Source organism: Dermacentor andersoni, chromosome 5, assembly GCF_023375885.2.
Source record: "Dermacentor andersoni chromosome 5, qqDerAnde1_hic_scaffold, whole genome shotgun sequence".
Classification (NCBI taxonomy): domain Eukaryota; kingdom Metazoa; phylum Arthropoda; class Arachnida; order Ixodida; family Ixodidae; genus Dermacentor; species Dermacentor andersoni.
The window spans coordinates 197773321-197789200 of NC_092818.1; the positions used below are offsets into that span (position 1 = coordinate 197773321).

General features: G+C 45.5%; 1 protein-coding gene across 6 annotated transcripts in view; it reads right to left on the reverse strand.

Annotated features, from left to right (window-relative positions):
* LOC126531823 (dipeptidyl peptidase 9-like) overlaps positions 1-15880 on the reverse strand; it is a 156604-nt gene that overhangs the window by 124206 nt on the left and 16518 nt on the right. For all 6 annotated transcript variants that reach the window (XM_050179557.3, XM_050179559.3, XM_055071505.2 and 3 more), the window contains one exon: positions 4223-4496. In XM_050179557.3, the coding sequence (XP_050035514.1) occupies positions 4223-4496 (274 nt within the window). The remainder of the gene's footprint in view (positions 1-4222; positions 4497-15880) is intronic.

Sequence of the window (15880 nt, forward strand, 5' to 3'; positions counted from 1 at the left end):
AACGATGTCTAATTTTTCTTCTATGCTAAGCGTCCGGCATCTTTTTTATCCGAGCTTCAGCACGACGCGAGTCCTCGCATACACGATGCCACAACGCTCTCATGCACACCGCTGAAATGATGTTGATGTTGATGTGGCTTCACTCACGAACGCACAGGGCACTTGGAGGCCGTTGTTCTGATCTCTGAGGCTTGTTCTGCCCGATGGAGACGACGCACCGCCCTGTTTGCGCGACGAAAAGTGGAAACAGTACGTGTTAACCGATACGTACGCAATAAGGTGGTACAGTTTATGCGGATACAGAACACATAATGTTCAATGGCCGCTGAGTCGGGGATTTGACTTTACTACTTTTAAAATGAAACTACTGTTTAAGTGGGGTACGGTTTAACGAGGTTTTACTGTAGGCTAGTAGTGATGCCAGATTCCACTGTAGCTTACCGTGATGTTCACAACGCATCTGCAGCAGGGAACGGTGGCACGTTTGTGTTATTGCCTACTAAAAGTGTGCAGTACACTTCCAACAGCACTACACCCCACACACTGGGAGGAGATTTTCTGGTACCGGATTGAGAAACTAAGTGCGCAGCAGCGTTTTCACATGACACGGGCGTGTGAGTATTTCGGAGAAGCTGAAGCAGTGGGAAGCTATGTTCCCGACTGCGAATTACTCGCACCATTTCTTGTTTACATGGGATCGAGCGGCCGGAAAACACACCACACCGGGTGTGACGACCCGGGAGGAGATCTGCTGGTACTGGAATAAGATATTGAGTTCATACTGGCATTTTCACGCATGATGGGCGGGTGAGTAATGCGGTGAAGTTGCCTCGACGAGCAGCTAATGGTCTCGACCATGCAAGCCTCACACATTTTTTTGTTTACGTAGGAGCTAGCAGCCAGAAAACATACCATACGATTGCAGTTTGGCAGTGCACTAAACGTTGGTGCTGAAAGTTCATGCTTTCCAGGATTGGGCCGCCTTTTTGTGTTCTCGATCGCAAATGTTGGTGCCGGGAAATCGTACATGATGGGATTGTATCAACGAGATTCTGCTGTATACACAGACAAAACAGGCAGAGTATCACTTCAACACATATGTTTCTGCTTCGTGCATCCTTTTCCTGCTGACTTGGTTCAATTTCTGGCTTAGTCACAAATCTCCCAGTGAATTCAATTAAAATATTTAGATATCTTAATTCAAACTACAGTGAAACCTCATTTCTATAAACACTATATTAACAAATTTCAGGTTAACAAATATTTCAGAAATCCCCTCCCGACTTCTTATAGTTTCAATTAAAAACATTTCAGTACTACGAGCTTTGGAATACCAATGTTTTCAAAATAACGATCATTATTCAGTTTCCTTGTCATATTAGCAATGCCTTACTACAATGAACTAATATTCAGAAATCAGAGAATTCTTAGATTTCCGTGTATCCTTCAAAGCAGCCAAAACACACAAAAGCCATGGTTTACTAAAACATTGAAACGTTTGGAGAACAAAAAGATGCATATTTATCGTTCAGCCAAGTCTCAGGCAACGCATAGCGCATGGGTAAAATATCACGAAGCTGAAAGATCATATCTCGCCGCTATTTCTAATGCCAAGCATACCTTTTTTCACTCGGACTTGCTGAATATGCTAACTAGTAACCCCAGAAAGTTCTGGCAAGTTATCAATCCGCATCACGCACCAGAAATAACCCTCACAGATGAGTCGAGCACAGTTTTCACTGATGCTGAGTACACTACTATGTTTAACTCTGCCTTCTCATCCGTATTTACGAAAGAAACTGAAATACCGCCATCATTTTCAGCACTACCCTCAGTGATAAATTATGCTATGCCACCAGTTGTCTTCACGTCATCCGGCGTTTCGTCCCTGATTGAAACCATACAAATTTCATCCTCATCCGATATTGACAATATTAACTCAAAGCTTTTGAAAAATAACAAGGATATTTGTGCGCAACTTTTATGCTTACTTTTTTCACAGTTACTGTTATCAGGTCAACTACCACGCGATTGGAAAAGCGGTAAGGTCATTCCAGTCTTTCAATCGGGTAAAAAAAATTCACCGCTTAACTACCGTCCCATTTCCCTTACCAGCGTACCCTGCAAACTCATGGAACACGTCATCTACTCCAATGTCATCAGCTTCCTCGATAGTCACAACTTTTTTCATTCTGCGCAACATGGTTTTCGAAAAGGCTTCTCATGCGAAACACTGCTGGCCATTCTTATTCATGATTTGCATGCTAACCTTGATTCTAACCTACAGACCGATGCTATTTTTCTGGACTACGCAAAAGCGTTCGACAAGGTTCCTCACCAACGCTTACTACTAAAACTTTCATATTTGAACCTCCCCTCTAATATCTTTAAATGGATAGAAGAATTCTTGACTAACCACTCACAGTACGTCACCTTTAACGACCGCAACTCCAATCCTATCCCAGTAACTTCAGGTGTTCTGCAAGGTTCTGTCCTCGGTCCCCTTCTTTCTAATTTATGTTAACGATTTACCAACCCAAGTCTCTAGTAATATTCGCATGTTCGCCGATGATTATGTAATTTATCGCAAAGTTAACAATGCTTATGACCAAACATCTCTTCAAGATGACCTTACCGCATTCAGGAATGGTGTGCCAATTGGTTAATGGAACTTAACCCTAAAAAATGTAAAATCTTGTCCTTTACGCGTCGCCATAACCCACTTCATTTCCCATACGTCATAGCTAACGTCCCTGTACAACCGGTTCTATCATACAAGTACTTAGGCATTACCTTGTGTGGCGACTTGTCCTGGAGCACACACATCACGAACATCATTTCATCCGCTAATACAATACTTGGATTTTTAAGACGTCATCTCCGCCAAGCCCCTAAACATGTGAAGTTATTAGCGTACAAATCCATTGTCAGACCAAAATTAGAATATGCCTCACCCATTTGGAACCCGCAACAAGCTTACCTTATAAATGCTCTCGAATCAGTCCAAAACAAAGCAGCCAGATTCATCCATTCATCATATTTTTACGACATCAGTGTGTCAGCTTTAAAAGCTGAATCTGACTTATTGCCCTTATCACTTCGTCGCCGCATTGCCAGCCTTTGCTTGTTTCATAAATTTTTCCATAGTTCACTAGGCCGCGCACCCTACATCGTCCCTCCAGCCCGCATATCTCATCGCACTCGTCATCCGCTTCAAGTTTCCCGACCTCGTGCCCGAACTACCACATTTGCCGCATCATTTTTTTTCCCGTACTACAGCAGACTGGAACGACCTACCCAACGACATCGCAGCCATCACGTGCTCATCCAACTTTGCCAATAATGTTACCAGTCATGTTTCGTTGTGTTAACACTTGCTCACCAAAATATATGTACCCACCCCTTATGTAATACCCCTCGTGGGTCTTCAAGGTAATAAAATGAAATGAAATGAAGTAGGCTAGCAGACGATAAGGCACAGAAAGCAAACACCGCAGCACATGGGTTCGGAACACGTGAGACGGCACCCGAGAAAAAAAATAACACGGGCGAGCGGAGGTGACAACACATCAGGTTTTGCGAGCACATGCTCCGCCCAGAAAAGTGTCGCCTAGCAATCGAGGCACCTCTCTTCCTTCTTTCACCCTTCTTTCTGTGCACTCCTCTTTCTTTCTGCAGCTGTACTAGCTGTGCACGCGGTGAAATGTAACCTCCATACTCATGGGGATGCCACACGTGGAGATGCACGTTGTACTTTACAGACAGTGTCATTTACGGGCACTTGCGCTCACTTTAGCACAGTTTAAGTGTCTGCCACGAGCGAGACAGCTGCGGAATCCACAACAAGGAATGTGAAAAACAAACAGCAAGAAATATTGCACTTTGGAAGTGACTTGGCATAAGTGTCTGTTTTGGGCGCGTCACTCTTATTATATGGTGCTTTGGTGGTGCGTGGCGGTGGAATCTATGGAAAATAGCAACAACATCGGCCGAGAGCCAACAGCGATGCTTTCATGGACAGCTCATATGGTGACAACTTATGAACTGATGGGCGGTATGATTAATTTTGGGGCTTTCACTATAACAATCTTTCAGAATGACGAATAATTTACCACAGTCCCTCGAAGTTTGTTATATCGAGATTTAACTGTAATAATGTAAGGCACTCCACAGGCTCTTAGCAGAGTCATATAAAGTGCTGTCATCAGCCTCATGACTGTACCAGGGGCATGTCATCGCAGAAGAAGAGGGAGCCACCAGCCGGAAAAACGAAGCGACCACCCTGGTAGTCGAAGGACGTGATGCCCCAGGCCATGAGGCGGCGCCGCTCCCACTGGAGCTGTTCCTCTCGTGACAGCCGTCCAGGCGGGTGACACCGGTGGAACTTGGGGTCCAGCAGAGGGCGCCACTGGAGCACGGGAGGAGCTGCTGAGCCCAGTGTTCCACCAGCCCCTGCCACACCTTCATTGCCACTGCTGCCATTCGAGCCACCAACCCTAAGCAAGGAACAGAACAGGTTGGTTCAGTGGAAAACCTGGACACATAGTGTCAGCAAAACCACACATGGAGACAATGCAATGTCTGATGGCTCAAAACAGCCCAGAGCAACACCTGTGACATACCGTGATGCTATGAATGTAGTCTGAAATTCCTAAAACAGCTATTGCTGTAAAAATGCATACAGGGAGAGTATAGCAAATGAGGGGGGGTTCCCATATTAAAACTATCAACTTCATTTTCATTCCTTCAGTCATCTGTCATTCGGATCAGATGCCGCAGCACTGCCATTGTTCCAAGCTTTTAACACTTGACATAATGAGTGAGAAGAACTAAAATTAATATGAATCGTTACACAATATGACCCCAACATTTAGTCAAGAATTGATAAGGCATCCCAACTTCCAGAAAACCTCACTGATCTCGCTCATCCTTGCCACAAAACACGTGTTTGCATGACGACCGCCCCGACACCGTAGTTCCTCAGAGCTATGTCAGTAGACTTTCTCAAGCCAGACTGCATTCTTAAATTAGTAGGATTAATATGGTTTAATCTGATTATGCATGTACTTCTCTTAAGGTAATTAAAACGTATATACACAGTATGGAATGAGCCACCTCGCAGCATGTCATATTGCTGGAAATGGTGAAGTGCCTGCAGAACCTCACCAACAGCAAAGTAATGTCACTGAACTCAATTAACCGCTAACTAATGCGAGGAACTAAAGGGGAACAAGAGAGAAAGAAGTGTCACTCTGGTGCCAACAATGGTATCAGTGCTAGACAGACTTAGGTGAATCATGAACAAGTTGGCCATACATTGTGCTGACTGGGAAAGCCCTATCTCTATTTTTTTCTGAAAGAATTACTCACAGAACATATAAAGGCACCAGAATTCAAGCATATGTTCTTTGTTTTGCTTAACTTAGAGTGCAAGCCCGCATACCAGCCAAAACAAAACATTTGCTGGAGATGCAGCACTGCGCATCTTGTTCATGCCTTGGCTTTTGGCACTTGCTCTATTTCTTTGCTGTTCTGCAGTACCTTTAGCTCGCAGCCAACTCCGATGCTGCCTATTTAAATACATGTAAAATACAGAAATTCTTTTATGAGAGAAGAACTGATCCAAACATAAATAAATGTGTTGAGTTCAAAAGAGCAAGTTGAATTCTAGTGACTGTAGGAAGGAATATTTTGATTTCAGGCCTCAAATTCTTTACAAAAGTTTCCAAGAACTGGCCAGTTTCGAAAAAATTGAAGCACAATGCATGCAAATCTTTAACTCTGTACCAAAAACAGATATTGCAGTTTCGTGAACCACATCTGTTAGTGTGTCCAAAGTGGAGAAATTTGACCGATGAACTAGCGCCTGCAAATTTCTTAATTTCATCACCCCACCTAGTCTTCTGCTGTCCTTGACTACGCTTCCCTTCTGTAGCCCTAATGGTACACCGGTTATCTAACCTATGCATTACATGACCTGCCCAGCTTCATTTTTTTCTCTTAAATGTCAATTAAGATATTGGCTATCCACTTTTGCTCACTGATCCGCACCGTTCTCTTGCTGTCCCTTAACGTTACGCCTAACATTTTTCGTTCCATCGCTCTTTGTGCGGTCCTTAACCTGTTTTCAAGCTTCTTTGTCAGTCTCCAAGTTTCTGCCCCATATGTTAGCACTGGTAGAACGCATTCACTGTACACCTTTCTTTTCAATGATAATGGTAAGCTTCCAGGCAGGATCTGACAATGTCTTCCATATGCACACCCCAGCCCATTTTTATTCTTCTGTAAGTTTCCTTTTCATGATCAGGGTCTTCTGTGAGTAATTGACCTAGGTAAACGTACTCCTTCACAGACTCTAGAGGCTGATCGGCATCCTGAACTCTTATTCCATTGCCCGACTATTGATCATTATCTTTGTCTTCTGCATATTAATCTTCAACCCCACTCCACAATACCAATATTTCTCTGTTAAAGTCTTCAATCATTAGTTGTAACTCGTCTCCAGTGTTCCTGAACAGGGAAATATCATCTGAAAATCGAAGGTTGCTGAGATATTCGCCATTGATCGTCACTCCTATGCCTTCCCAGTTCAATAGTTTGACTACTTCTTCCAGGCACGCAGTGCATCACATTGGAGAGATTGTGTCTCCTTGTCTGACCCCTTTCTTTATACGTATCTTCCTGCTTTTCTTGTGGAGAATGGAGGTAGCTGTGGAATCTGTCTAGATATTTTCGAAGATATTGATGTAAGCGTCCCGTGCTCCTTGATTACGTAATGCCTTTATGACTGTTGGTATCTCTACTGAATCAAATGCCTTTTAGTAGTCATGAAAGCCATATAGAAAGGCTGATTGTACTCTGCAGATTTCTTGATTACCTGATTGAGGATATGGATGTGATCCATTGTAGAGTATCCCTTCCTGAAACCAGCCTGTTCCCTTGGTTGACTGAAGTCCAGTGTTGCCCTTATTATTCTATTGGAGATCATATCTTGGTGAATATTTTTATATTGTCACGTTTAATTTACAGGCGACTTATAAAAGACGGCGTTAAAGTCCGAATCATCAAAGGGACAGAGCAGCACCGACAAAAGACCAAGGCGTGAGCTCATGAGCTAGCGCGTCCTCGTCTTATTCTGGGGGCAAGGGGCCCAAGCACACGGCATTACCCCTCCTCCCAGAGGAGCATCGACTCGATGCTAAACAAATTGTTCACGGGCAGAAAGACTTGTCCCAGGACAAATGCAATGGACCAAAAACTATTATTATGCAGTGCGATATGGTTTTAATGGCACAACGTGCACAATCTCAGGCCGCAGTTGTCGGTGTCATGCTGGCTGGGTGCCATCTTGAAGAACTTCATAACTGAGGTCACTGAATCGCCAAAGCACTTTGTAAGGGCCCAAGTACCGACTAAGAAGTTATTTCGAAAAGCCTTTATGGTGGACAGGAATCGAAGTTAACACTTAGTCACCCGGTTGGGAGTCAACTTGTTGGTGGCGGAAGTTGTAGTGCCGCGCATGAATACACTGCTGTTTCCTGATGTTCACGCGAGCCAGTTGGTGTGCTTCCTCGGCACGCTGCACAAAACGTTCGGTGTCTTCATCAAGACTGTCAGAATTGTCACATGGTAACATGGCATCTAACATCGTCTGAACTTCATGACCGTAAGCAAGAGAAAACGGCGTGAAGTGTGTGGTCTTTTGCGTAGCGGTATTGTATGCAAACATGATGTACGGTAGTACCTCGTCCCACGTCTTATGCTGCACATTTATGTACATCAACAGCATGTCGGTCATCGTTTTGTTAAGCCTTTCGGTCAAGCCATTTGCTTGCGGATGATAGGCAGTCAAGTCATCTTTCAGTGCATGGGGTAACTGAGTCGAAAAACTTCAAGCAGCCTTGCCATAAACGCCGGTCCTCGATCTGTGATGACACAAGTTGGGGCGCCATGACATAGTATGATGTTCTGTACAAAAAACTGTCCTACCTCAGAAGCTGTGCCTTTAGGAAGAGCCTTTGTTTCAGCATAGCAAGTTAAATAGTCTGTGGCGATGATCCACTTGTTTGCGGAAGTAGACAACAAAAATGGGCCCAGGAGGTCCATGCCAACTTGCTCGAAGAGCCCTCGAGACGGCTCAATAGGATTCTTCAATCCCACGAGTTTCACAGTGGGTGACTTTCGGCACTGGCATTCACGGCAGGCCTGGACGTATCTTTTAACACAACTGCCGAGTTTCGGCCAGTAGTATGATTTATTTTCCCTAGCAAGGGTTTGAGTGAAACCCAAGTGACCAGATGCAGGCTCGTTGTGGCATGCAAACAGGATTTCATCACAAAGCTCTGCTGATACGACCAAAAGATAGGTTTTATTGCTGGCAGCCGAATTCTTCTTGTATAAGATTCCCTGTCGCAAACAAAACGACGACAATCCACAAGCAATTCGTCAGGACAGACGTATGTTGCAGCCTTCCAGCTCTTCAATGATAGGTGGCGATTCACAATCTGGCCGCTGCCATGTAGATACGTCTGCCTCACTTATGGCACTGAGAAAAGCGCTGTCATCTTCAGTGTGTTGATCGACAGGTTCAAGAGGCGCGTGCAACAATGTATCGGCATCGTCTTGTGTACAGCCAGACTTATTTTCGGCTTCCTCATCGAAATGCCCAAGCACAGGGGGAGATGCCAGGCGGTGTCAAAGCTCAGTGAAAGCCGCTTCCTGTACAGAGCTTCAGATGAATGGCGTGTTGTCTTTAATGAGATGAGTAAGTGGTTCGACAATTTTAGAAAAATTTTGTATAAAGCGCCGGTAGTATGCGCACAGTCCCAGGAAATGTTGAATGCTTTTATTGTCGGTAGGAGTCGGGAAAGCAGCAACAGCGGCAGTTTTCTCGGGATTGGGACAGACGCCTTCTGCGCTCACGACCCCATGTCCAAGGAACTTCAGTTCTTCACAACCGAAGTGAAATTTCTGAGGCTTTAAGGTGAGATTGGCCAATCGTACTGCCTTGAGCACTTGCTGCAGTCGCTGAAGATCTCCGGAGAAGCTGCCTGAAAATATGACCACATCATCCAGGTAGACAAGACAGGATTGCCATTTTAGGTCGGCTAGCACAGTGTCCATCCATTCGAAAGTTGCCGGAGCAGAGCACAACCCAAATGGAAGTACTCGAAACTCGTAAAGTCCATCCGGAGTGACAAAGGCTGTTTTCTCCCGGTCACACTCATCAACTTCAATCTGTCAGTACGCACTTTTCAAGTCAAGGGAGGAAAAATACTTGGCTCGCCGTAGCCGGTCAAGAGAGTCATCTATGTGCGGCAACGGATAGACGTCTTTACTTGTGACGTTGTTGAGTTTTCTGTAATTAACACAAAAGTAGAGAGTGCCGTCCTTCTTCTTTACTAAGACAACCGGTGAGAACCCCGGACTGTATGAAGGTTGAATGATGCCATCATCAATCATCTCCTTGGCTTGTTGTTGAATTGCTTCGCATTCTTTCTGCGAAACATGATACGGCTGTTAGTGAATAGGATGTGCATCATTGTAAGTAATTATGCTGTGCTGCGTGATTGGCGTCTGACTTTAGATGATCGAGTGAAGCAGTCCTTGAATTCACAAAATAGTCCTCTCAGTGCCTTCTTATTGTCCACCGACAGCTCGTTGTTGATGTCGATATTTATGACACATTCTTCATCTCTGCCACTTTTTCCACAAGAGAAACACTCAACGACGTCCTCCAAGGCTTCAGCGTAAACAACGGCAGTGTCATGGAAGACATGTCTGTGCTCATTTGTGAAGTTAGTGATCAAGCCATCAGCTTGGCCATCCCAAACGTCAATGATTCCTCGAGCTTTGCTAATTCCGAGGGTAAATGATGATGATGATGTATGGGGTTTTGTGGCGCAAGGGCCAGGTATGGCCAAAGAGCGCCATGTCTGTGCTAATGAGTTTGCAGTGTAATTATGATAACTATGAAGTTCGTGTGAGGTGGCTGTAAAGAGGCCTTAAAGATATACGCTCTAAAGTGCGTAAAATCTGTATGATAAAATTATGGCGATGATGTATGACTTGTACTATGAACATTTCGATGCATTTAAAAAGAATGATACGATAGGTAAAATATATCAGATTATGAGAAATGCCAGAGCACTACTGCCTCCTTAGAGCCCTTGAAACACAAGGGCCTGGAGGCATGTCCTATGCAAAACAATTATCACAGTGGCATCCTCTCGAGAGAGGAGGCGCTACGAATTCATGGGACTAATAACATGTAAGACGACATCTCTAAGAAAACCTAGCACTGTGTCTGTGTTAAAAAGCGGTTCTGAACCAAGAATCATTGCAGGATGAAGAGGAATGTGCTGTCGGTATGCTAATGAAAGATGTCTCTTTCTCTCAGATTCGGCTTCCCGACACGCTAGGAGGACATGGAGTACGGTCAGCCTCTTCCCACATCTACCACAGGTTGGAGGCTCACTTCCGGTGAGTAGAAAATTATGGGTGCCAAACGTGTGTCCTATTCTGAGACGACAGAATAGGACATCTGTTCGGCACGATCTTGTAGTAGAGGGCCAGAATCCTAACTGTGGTTTTATCAGGTGGAGCTTATTATCCGTTTCCGCGTCCCACATGCGTTGCCAGTGGTCTCGCAATCTCCTTCGCAAGAAAGGCCTCAGATCTGTGACAGGCACCGCAGCGGTAGGGTTAACAGCTTGCAATGTGATTGACGTGGCCATCTCATCCGCCAGAAAGTTACCTTCGATTCCCCTATGGCCAGGGACCCAGCATATTATGATATTCTGGTTAGATGAGTACGCTTTGCACAAGACCGAATATAGTTCATTAAACACGGGATTTTTATGTTTCCTGAGCGACATTAAGGCTTTCACGGTGCTTAGAGAGTCAGTATAGATCGCTGCTTTTGGAAGTTTTGATTTTCTTATATGCTTCACAGCAGAGAGTAATGCGTAGGCCTCGGCCGTAAAGATACTTGTTTCCGGATGCAGTACATCGGATTCCGAAAACGATGGGCCGACGGCTGCATAGGATACCCCGGCATTTGATTTCGAAGCGTCTGTGTAGAACTCTGCGCAGGAGTGCTTGTACTGTAGTTCTAGGAAATGCATCCGGATTTCTGCCTCAGGAGCGTGCTTTGTAACTTTTATAAAGGATACGTCACATTGTATCACCTGCCACTCCCAAGGAGGTAAGAGCTTGGTTAGGTGGATTAAGCGATGCTCGTGGAGTGGGACATGCATTTCATCGCTAAGCTCTTTCACACGCAGCGAGAAAGGCTGTCTTATAGAGGGGCGATTGCTGAAAAGTGTAGCGCACGCCATATCGGTAACGATGCCAAAACATGGATGTTCTAGATTAGAACGTACTTTAAGGAAATATGTAAAGCTGATGTATGATCTCTGCATTCGGAGTGACCACTCATTCGATTCGGCATATAGGCTTGCAATTGGTCTTGTTCTGAAAGCGCCCGTGGCCAAGCGGATACCTAGATGGTGAACAGGGTCTAACATCTTTAGCGCGCTCGGGGCGGCAGAGTTGTATACCACGGCACCGTAATCTAATCGTGACCGAATCAGACTCTTATAGAGATTTATTAAGCACTTCCTGTCACTACCCCACGTAGTCTGCGATAGAAGTTTAAATAGGTTCATTGTTTTCAGACACTTTTCTTTAAGATGTTTAATATGTGGGACGAAAGTGAGTCTATTGTCGAGTATAACACCTAGAAATTTGTGCTCTTTGTTTACAGGTATCTGTTGTCCACACATTTCTAAGCAAGGATCCGGAACCAGGCCTCTCTTCCTTGTAAACAGCACACAAGAACTCTTTTGAGGATTGATTTCAAAACCATTTTTCTCTGCCCACCCTGACACCTTGTTCAAACCATGTTGTACCTGTCTCTCGCGTACTGCGAGGTTACAGGATTTGAGGCCTATTTGAATGTCGTCCACATAGACGGAATACAAAATGACCGGTGGTAAGGAAGCACAAAGCGTTGTCATCTTAACAATAAAAAGTAAGCAACTGAGCACGCCTCCCTGGGGTACACCAGTTTCTTGTGTAAAAAGACATGACAGGACATTGCCAACTTTTACCCGGAAAGTGCGATTAGACAAGTAGCTTTTTATTACGTTTAGCATATTACCATGAATGTCCATTTCCGATAAGTCTCGCAAGATCCCGTATCGCCACGTTGTGTCATACGCCTTTTCCATATCGAGAAATATCGAGAGGAAGAACTGTTTATGTATAAATGCGTCCCGGATATTTCCTTCAATACGTACAAGATGGTCGGTTGTGGAGCGCCCTTCTCGGAAGCCACACTGATAGGGATCAAGCATTTTGTTCTGTTCAAGGAAATGGATCAGTCGCTGATTTATCATTTTTTCAAATACCTTACACATGCAACTTGTAAGGGCTATCGGGCGGTAGCTTGCCACTGAGGAAGGATCTTTGCCTTGTTTTAAAACAGGGACCACAATGGCTTGTTTCCATGCAGTCGGAAGGTACCCTGCGTCCCAGATAGTGTTAAAAAGTGTAAGTAGTGTAACTTGCGTGTCATTGTGTAAGTTTTTCAGCATTTCGTACATGATTCTATCAGATCCTGGTGCGGAGCTCTTGCATGCGCTCAAGGCAGCTCTCAATTCGGCAATACTGAAAGGGCGGTTGTAAGGCTCATTCTCTTGACTTTTTCTTGTTAATGGCTTACATTCTTCTATTTGTTTATGTATGAGAAAAGATTGCGAATAATTGTTTGAACTTGACAACGCTCTGAAAGTGCTCCGCAAGTGAGTCTGCCTGATCTTGCAGTGTATCGCCCTGTGTATTTACCAGAGGAAGTGAATATGTTTGTCGCCCTCTAATTCTATTTACCCTGTTCCAGACTTTGGCCTCGTCTGTAAACGAGTTAATGCTCGATAAATACTTCTGCCAGCTTTCTCTTCTGGCCTGTCGGCGGGTTCTCCTGCCTTGGTATTTTACTTGCTTAAAGTTGATTAGATTCTCTGCAGTGGGAGAAGCTCGTAGCAACCCCCACGCTTTGTTTTGTTTCTTACGAGCGATCCTACAATCGTCGTTCCACCATGGGGCCCGCCGTTTACATGCCAAGCCATTTACTTCTGATATGCATTTAGATGCAACATCTATAATGAAGGCTGTGAGATACTGCACAGCAGCATCAATTCCTAAAGAAGACATGTCATTCCACGAAATACTAGTTACCGAGGGTAAATAGAAGGAAGACGTTGTACTCTGCGAGTACTTCGCCTTTGCATGTGCTCTTGGATGTTACCAGAATGATTAGACTAGCATGATGCGGTATTGTGACGCTGTCGTCGGAAATTTGAAGAGCAGTTCTGTGCCAGCAGGCGTCTTGTGTCATCGCTTTCTTTGTATAGAATGAAATACAGCGTCGGCAGAGGTCGATGATGGCGCCACATTCTCGAAGAAAGTTTATTCCAAGTATTAATTCATGGGAGTATTCTCGGAGAACAAGCAAACGTATAAGTTTGAATTTGCACCCGAGACGTGCACACACCAAGTGGTTGGACGACATGTCCTCCAACTGTCCATGCGTGCATACCTGTCCAAGGTGTAACAACTGTCTTCAAACAAGCTTGCCAGTTTTCCGCTGATAATTGAGTAGTCAGCACCACTGTCTATTAAAGCAGTAACATTTTGAACGTCAATCAGCACAGGTATGTTCACTGAAAGGTTGTCTCCAGCCTGAGACACCGGTGTCGTCAAGCCTCCGTCGGTCTGAGGTCGCGTCAATTGGAGGTCTTCCGCACGTCAAGTGTCAGCGGCCTCGCCTCGAAAGGTCGCTGACGTTAGTTTTCCAGGTGAGGGCTCGGAGATCACCCATGTGACATCTGACTTGTACCTCTTGAATAGGATGGTCGTGGTGACGGCGATCGTGACTGGTGCCTTGATGACGGTGGCGCGCGCTGTTGGGCAATAAAATATTCGATCTCAGGTGGCCATTGTCCAAAACCGATCTGGGGTGAATTAATACGAAACCCCTGGAGCACGGCAGTACTGGCACTCTCGGTAGACATGACCCACCTAACCACAGTGATAACAGAGTGGTCGTCAGTCGAGCCTCTCCAAAATAATGAAGCGCCTGCGCTGACTGAAGCATGGCATACGGGGTGACAGCAGGTAGTGGCGCTGGTGCAGGGACAGGATGCCCGAAAGCGCTGGCATAAGCCACACACTGGTATTCGCTCACGGTAGGAGGTGTCGCCGACGACAGGACAGTGCCTTTTAAAAAGTAAGCATAAGTTGTGCGTGAAGGTTCACTTGAAATTATGAACGCCTGAAGTGGTAGAGGGGCCAGAAGTGCTGCTTTGTAACGTGGTCTGCCGAGTGCATGCGTCACGCACGATGCTAGCTACGACGTTGGCTGAAGGCTGCCACAGCTGATGCAGCTCGTCGCAGACTACCGATCAAATAATCTCGCGAAGCGACTCAACGTAAGTCATGAGAGCTCCTAGGCCACTGGTAGCAGAGGAGAGATTCACTTGCCGATCATACTGGTGTGAGCGCTGGTGCAGGGCCTTCTCCATGGTGAAGGCTTCAGTGAGAAACTCTGCAACCATTTTCACGTACATAGCCACACTCTCATTAGGTTTCTGAATGCGAGACAGGAGGGTCCATTCTGCTCGTTCCCAGCGAGGGGAGCTGGCGTAGGTGTCCAAGAGGCTGCGACAGAACTCACGCCATGATGTCAGGACATCTTCGTGGTTCTGGAACCACGTGCGAGCACCATCCAAAAGGCTGAAGTAGACATTTCAGAGCTTTGATTCATCATCCCATCCCCTGAACTTCACTATGCGCTCGAAGTCCGCCAGCCAGTCTTCCACGTTTTCAAGAAGGCCGCCACGAAAGGCACTTGGCACGTGCGGTTTTTGCAGCGTGCAATGAGGAGGTACCGGAGTAGCTGTCACAGGATAGCATCTATACCTGCTGGCATTGTCGTTGTCCTCGCAGGTAAAGGCTCAAACTCAGGGGCCAATTCCTGGATTCTCCGGCTGGCGCAGCGTACTGGCATGAGCTCCGGTATCGGTCTAGCATTCCTGCTGCTGGGAGGGGTCTGTTGCATGGGTCCAGAATGGGGAGCAAGGACTTACGGAGTCACCATCTGTCGGAAGTGCCTCCCTTGTATAGTATGAGAGATAACGTGGCGTGCTCCTTCATAGGTTTGGCTTCCGGCGTTCAATAAAAACACCACGCGACAGCCTTCCTGGACATTTCTGTAAGTACTCTCGAAACAAGGGAAGTTTTTTACTGCCAAAATAACAATCTTGGGCAAACTGAAAGCACAAAATCATTTACAGACGCTCTCTCTTTACCGAATACATACAGTGAACGCCACTGCGTGCGGTTGCCGCGATGGAGTCTGCCGAACCAGCTTCTTGCATGAAAGGTTGGCAAACACTGAGAGCAAACTATGTGAAATATGTTCTTATAGTGGGCTGTCTGTATAACCGAATGGAGCATAACAGAATGAAGCCTCAATGCAGCGACTGCACGGGTTCACAGTGACCGACTGCGCATCTGCACGCATGTCTGCACACAATGTTTTGTTTTCGCTGCGAGCGCATTTTCGCATGGTGCCGTTAGCTTTAGACCGCAGAATATGAGCATCTGACAGTACACAAGCAATGATTGTTGCGTGGACACTACCAGAGCTGTTCGCAAATAATTTCGTTACAGACTTCGACGCCTACGGCGACTGTGATATGCCATTGCAACGATTCAATTTTTTGTTTTTAATTCTTGAATGTTTTAATATTATTTCTTAAGTTACGTTGCACTGTATGTTTATCGGTCTTCTCATCGTGTGATTCCTCCCTGCTTC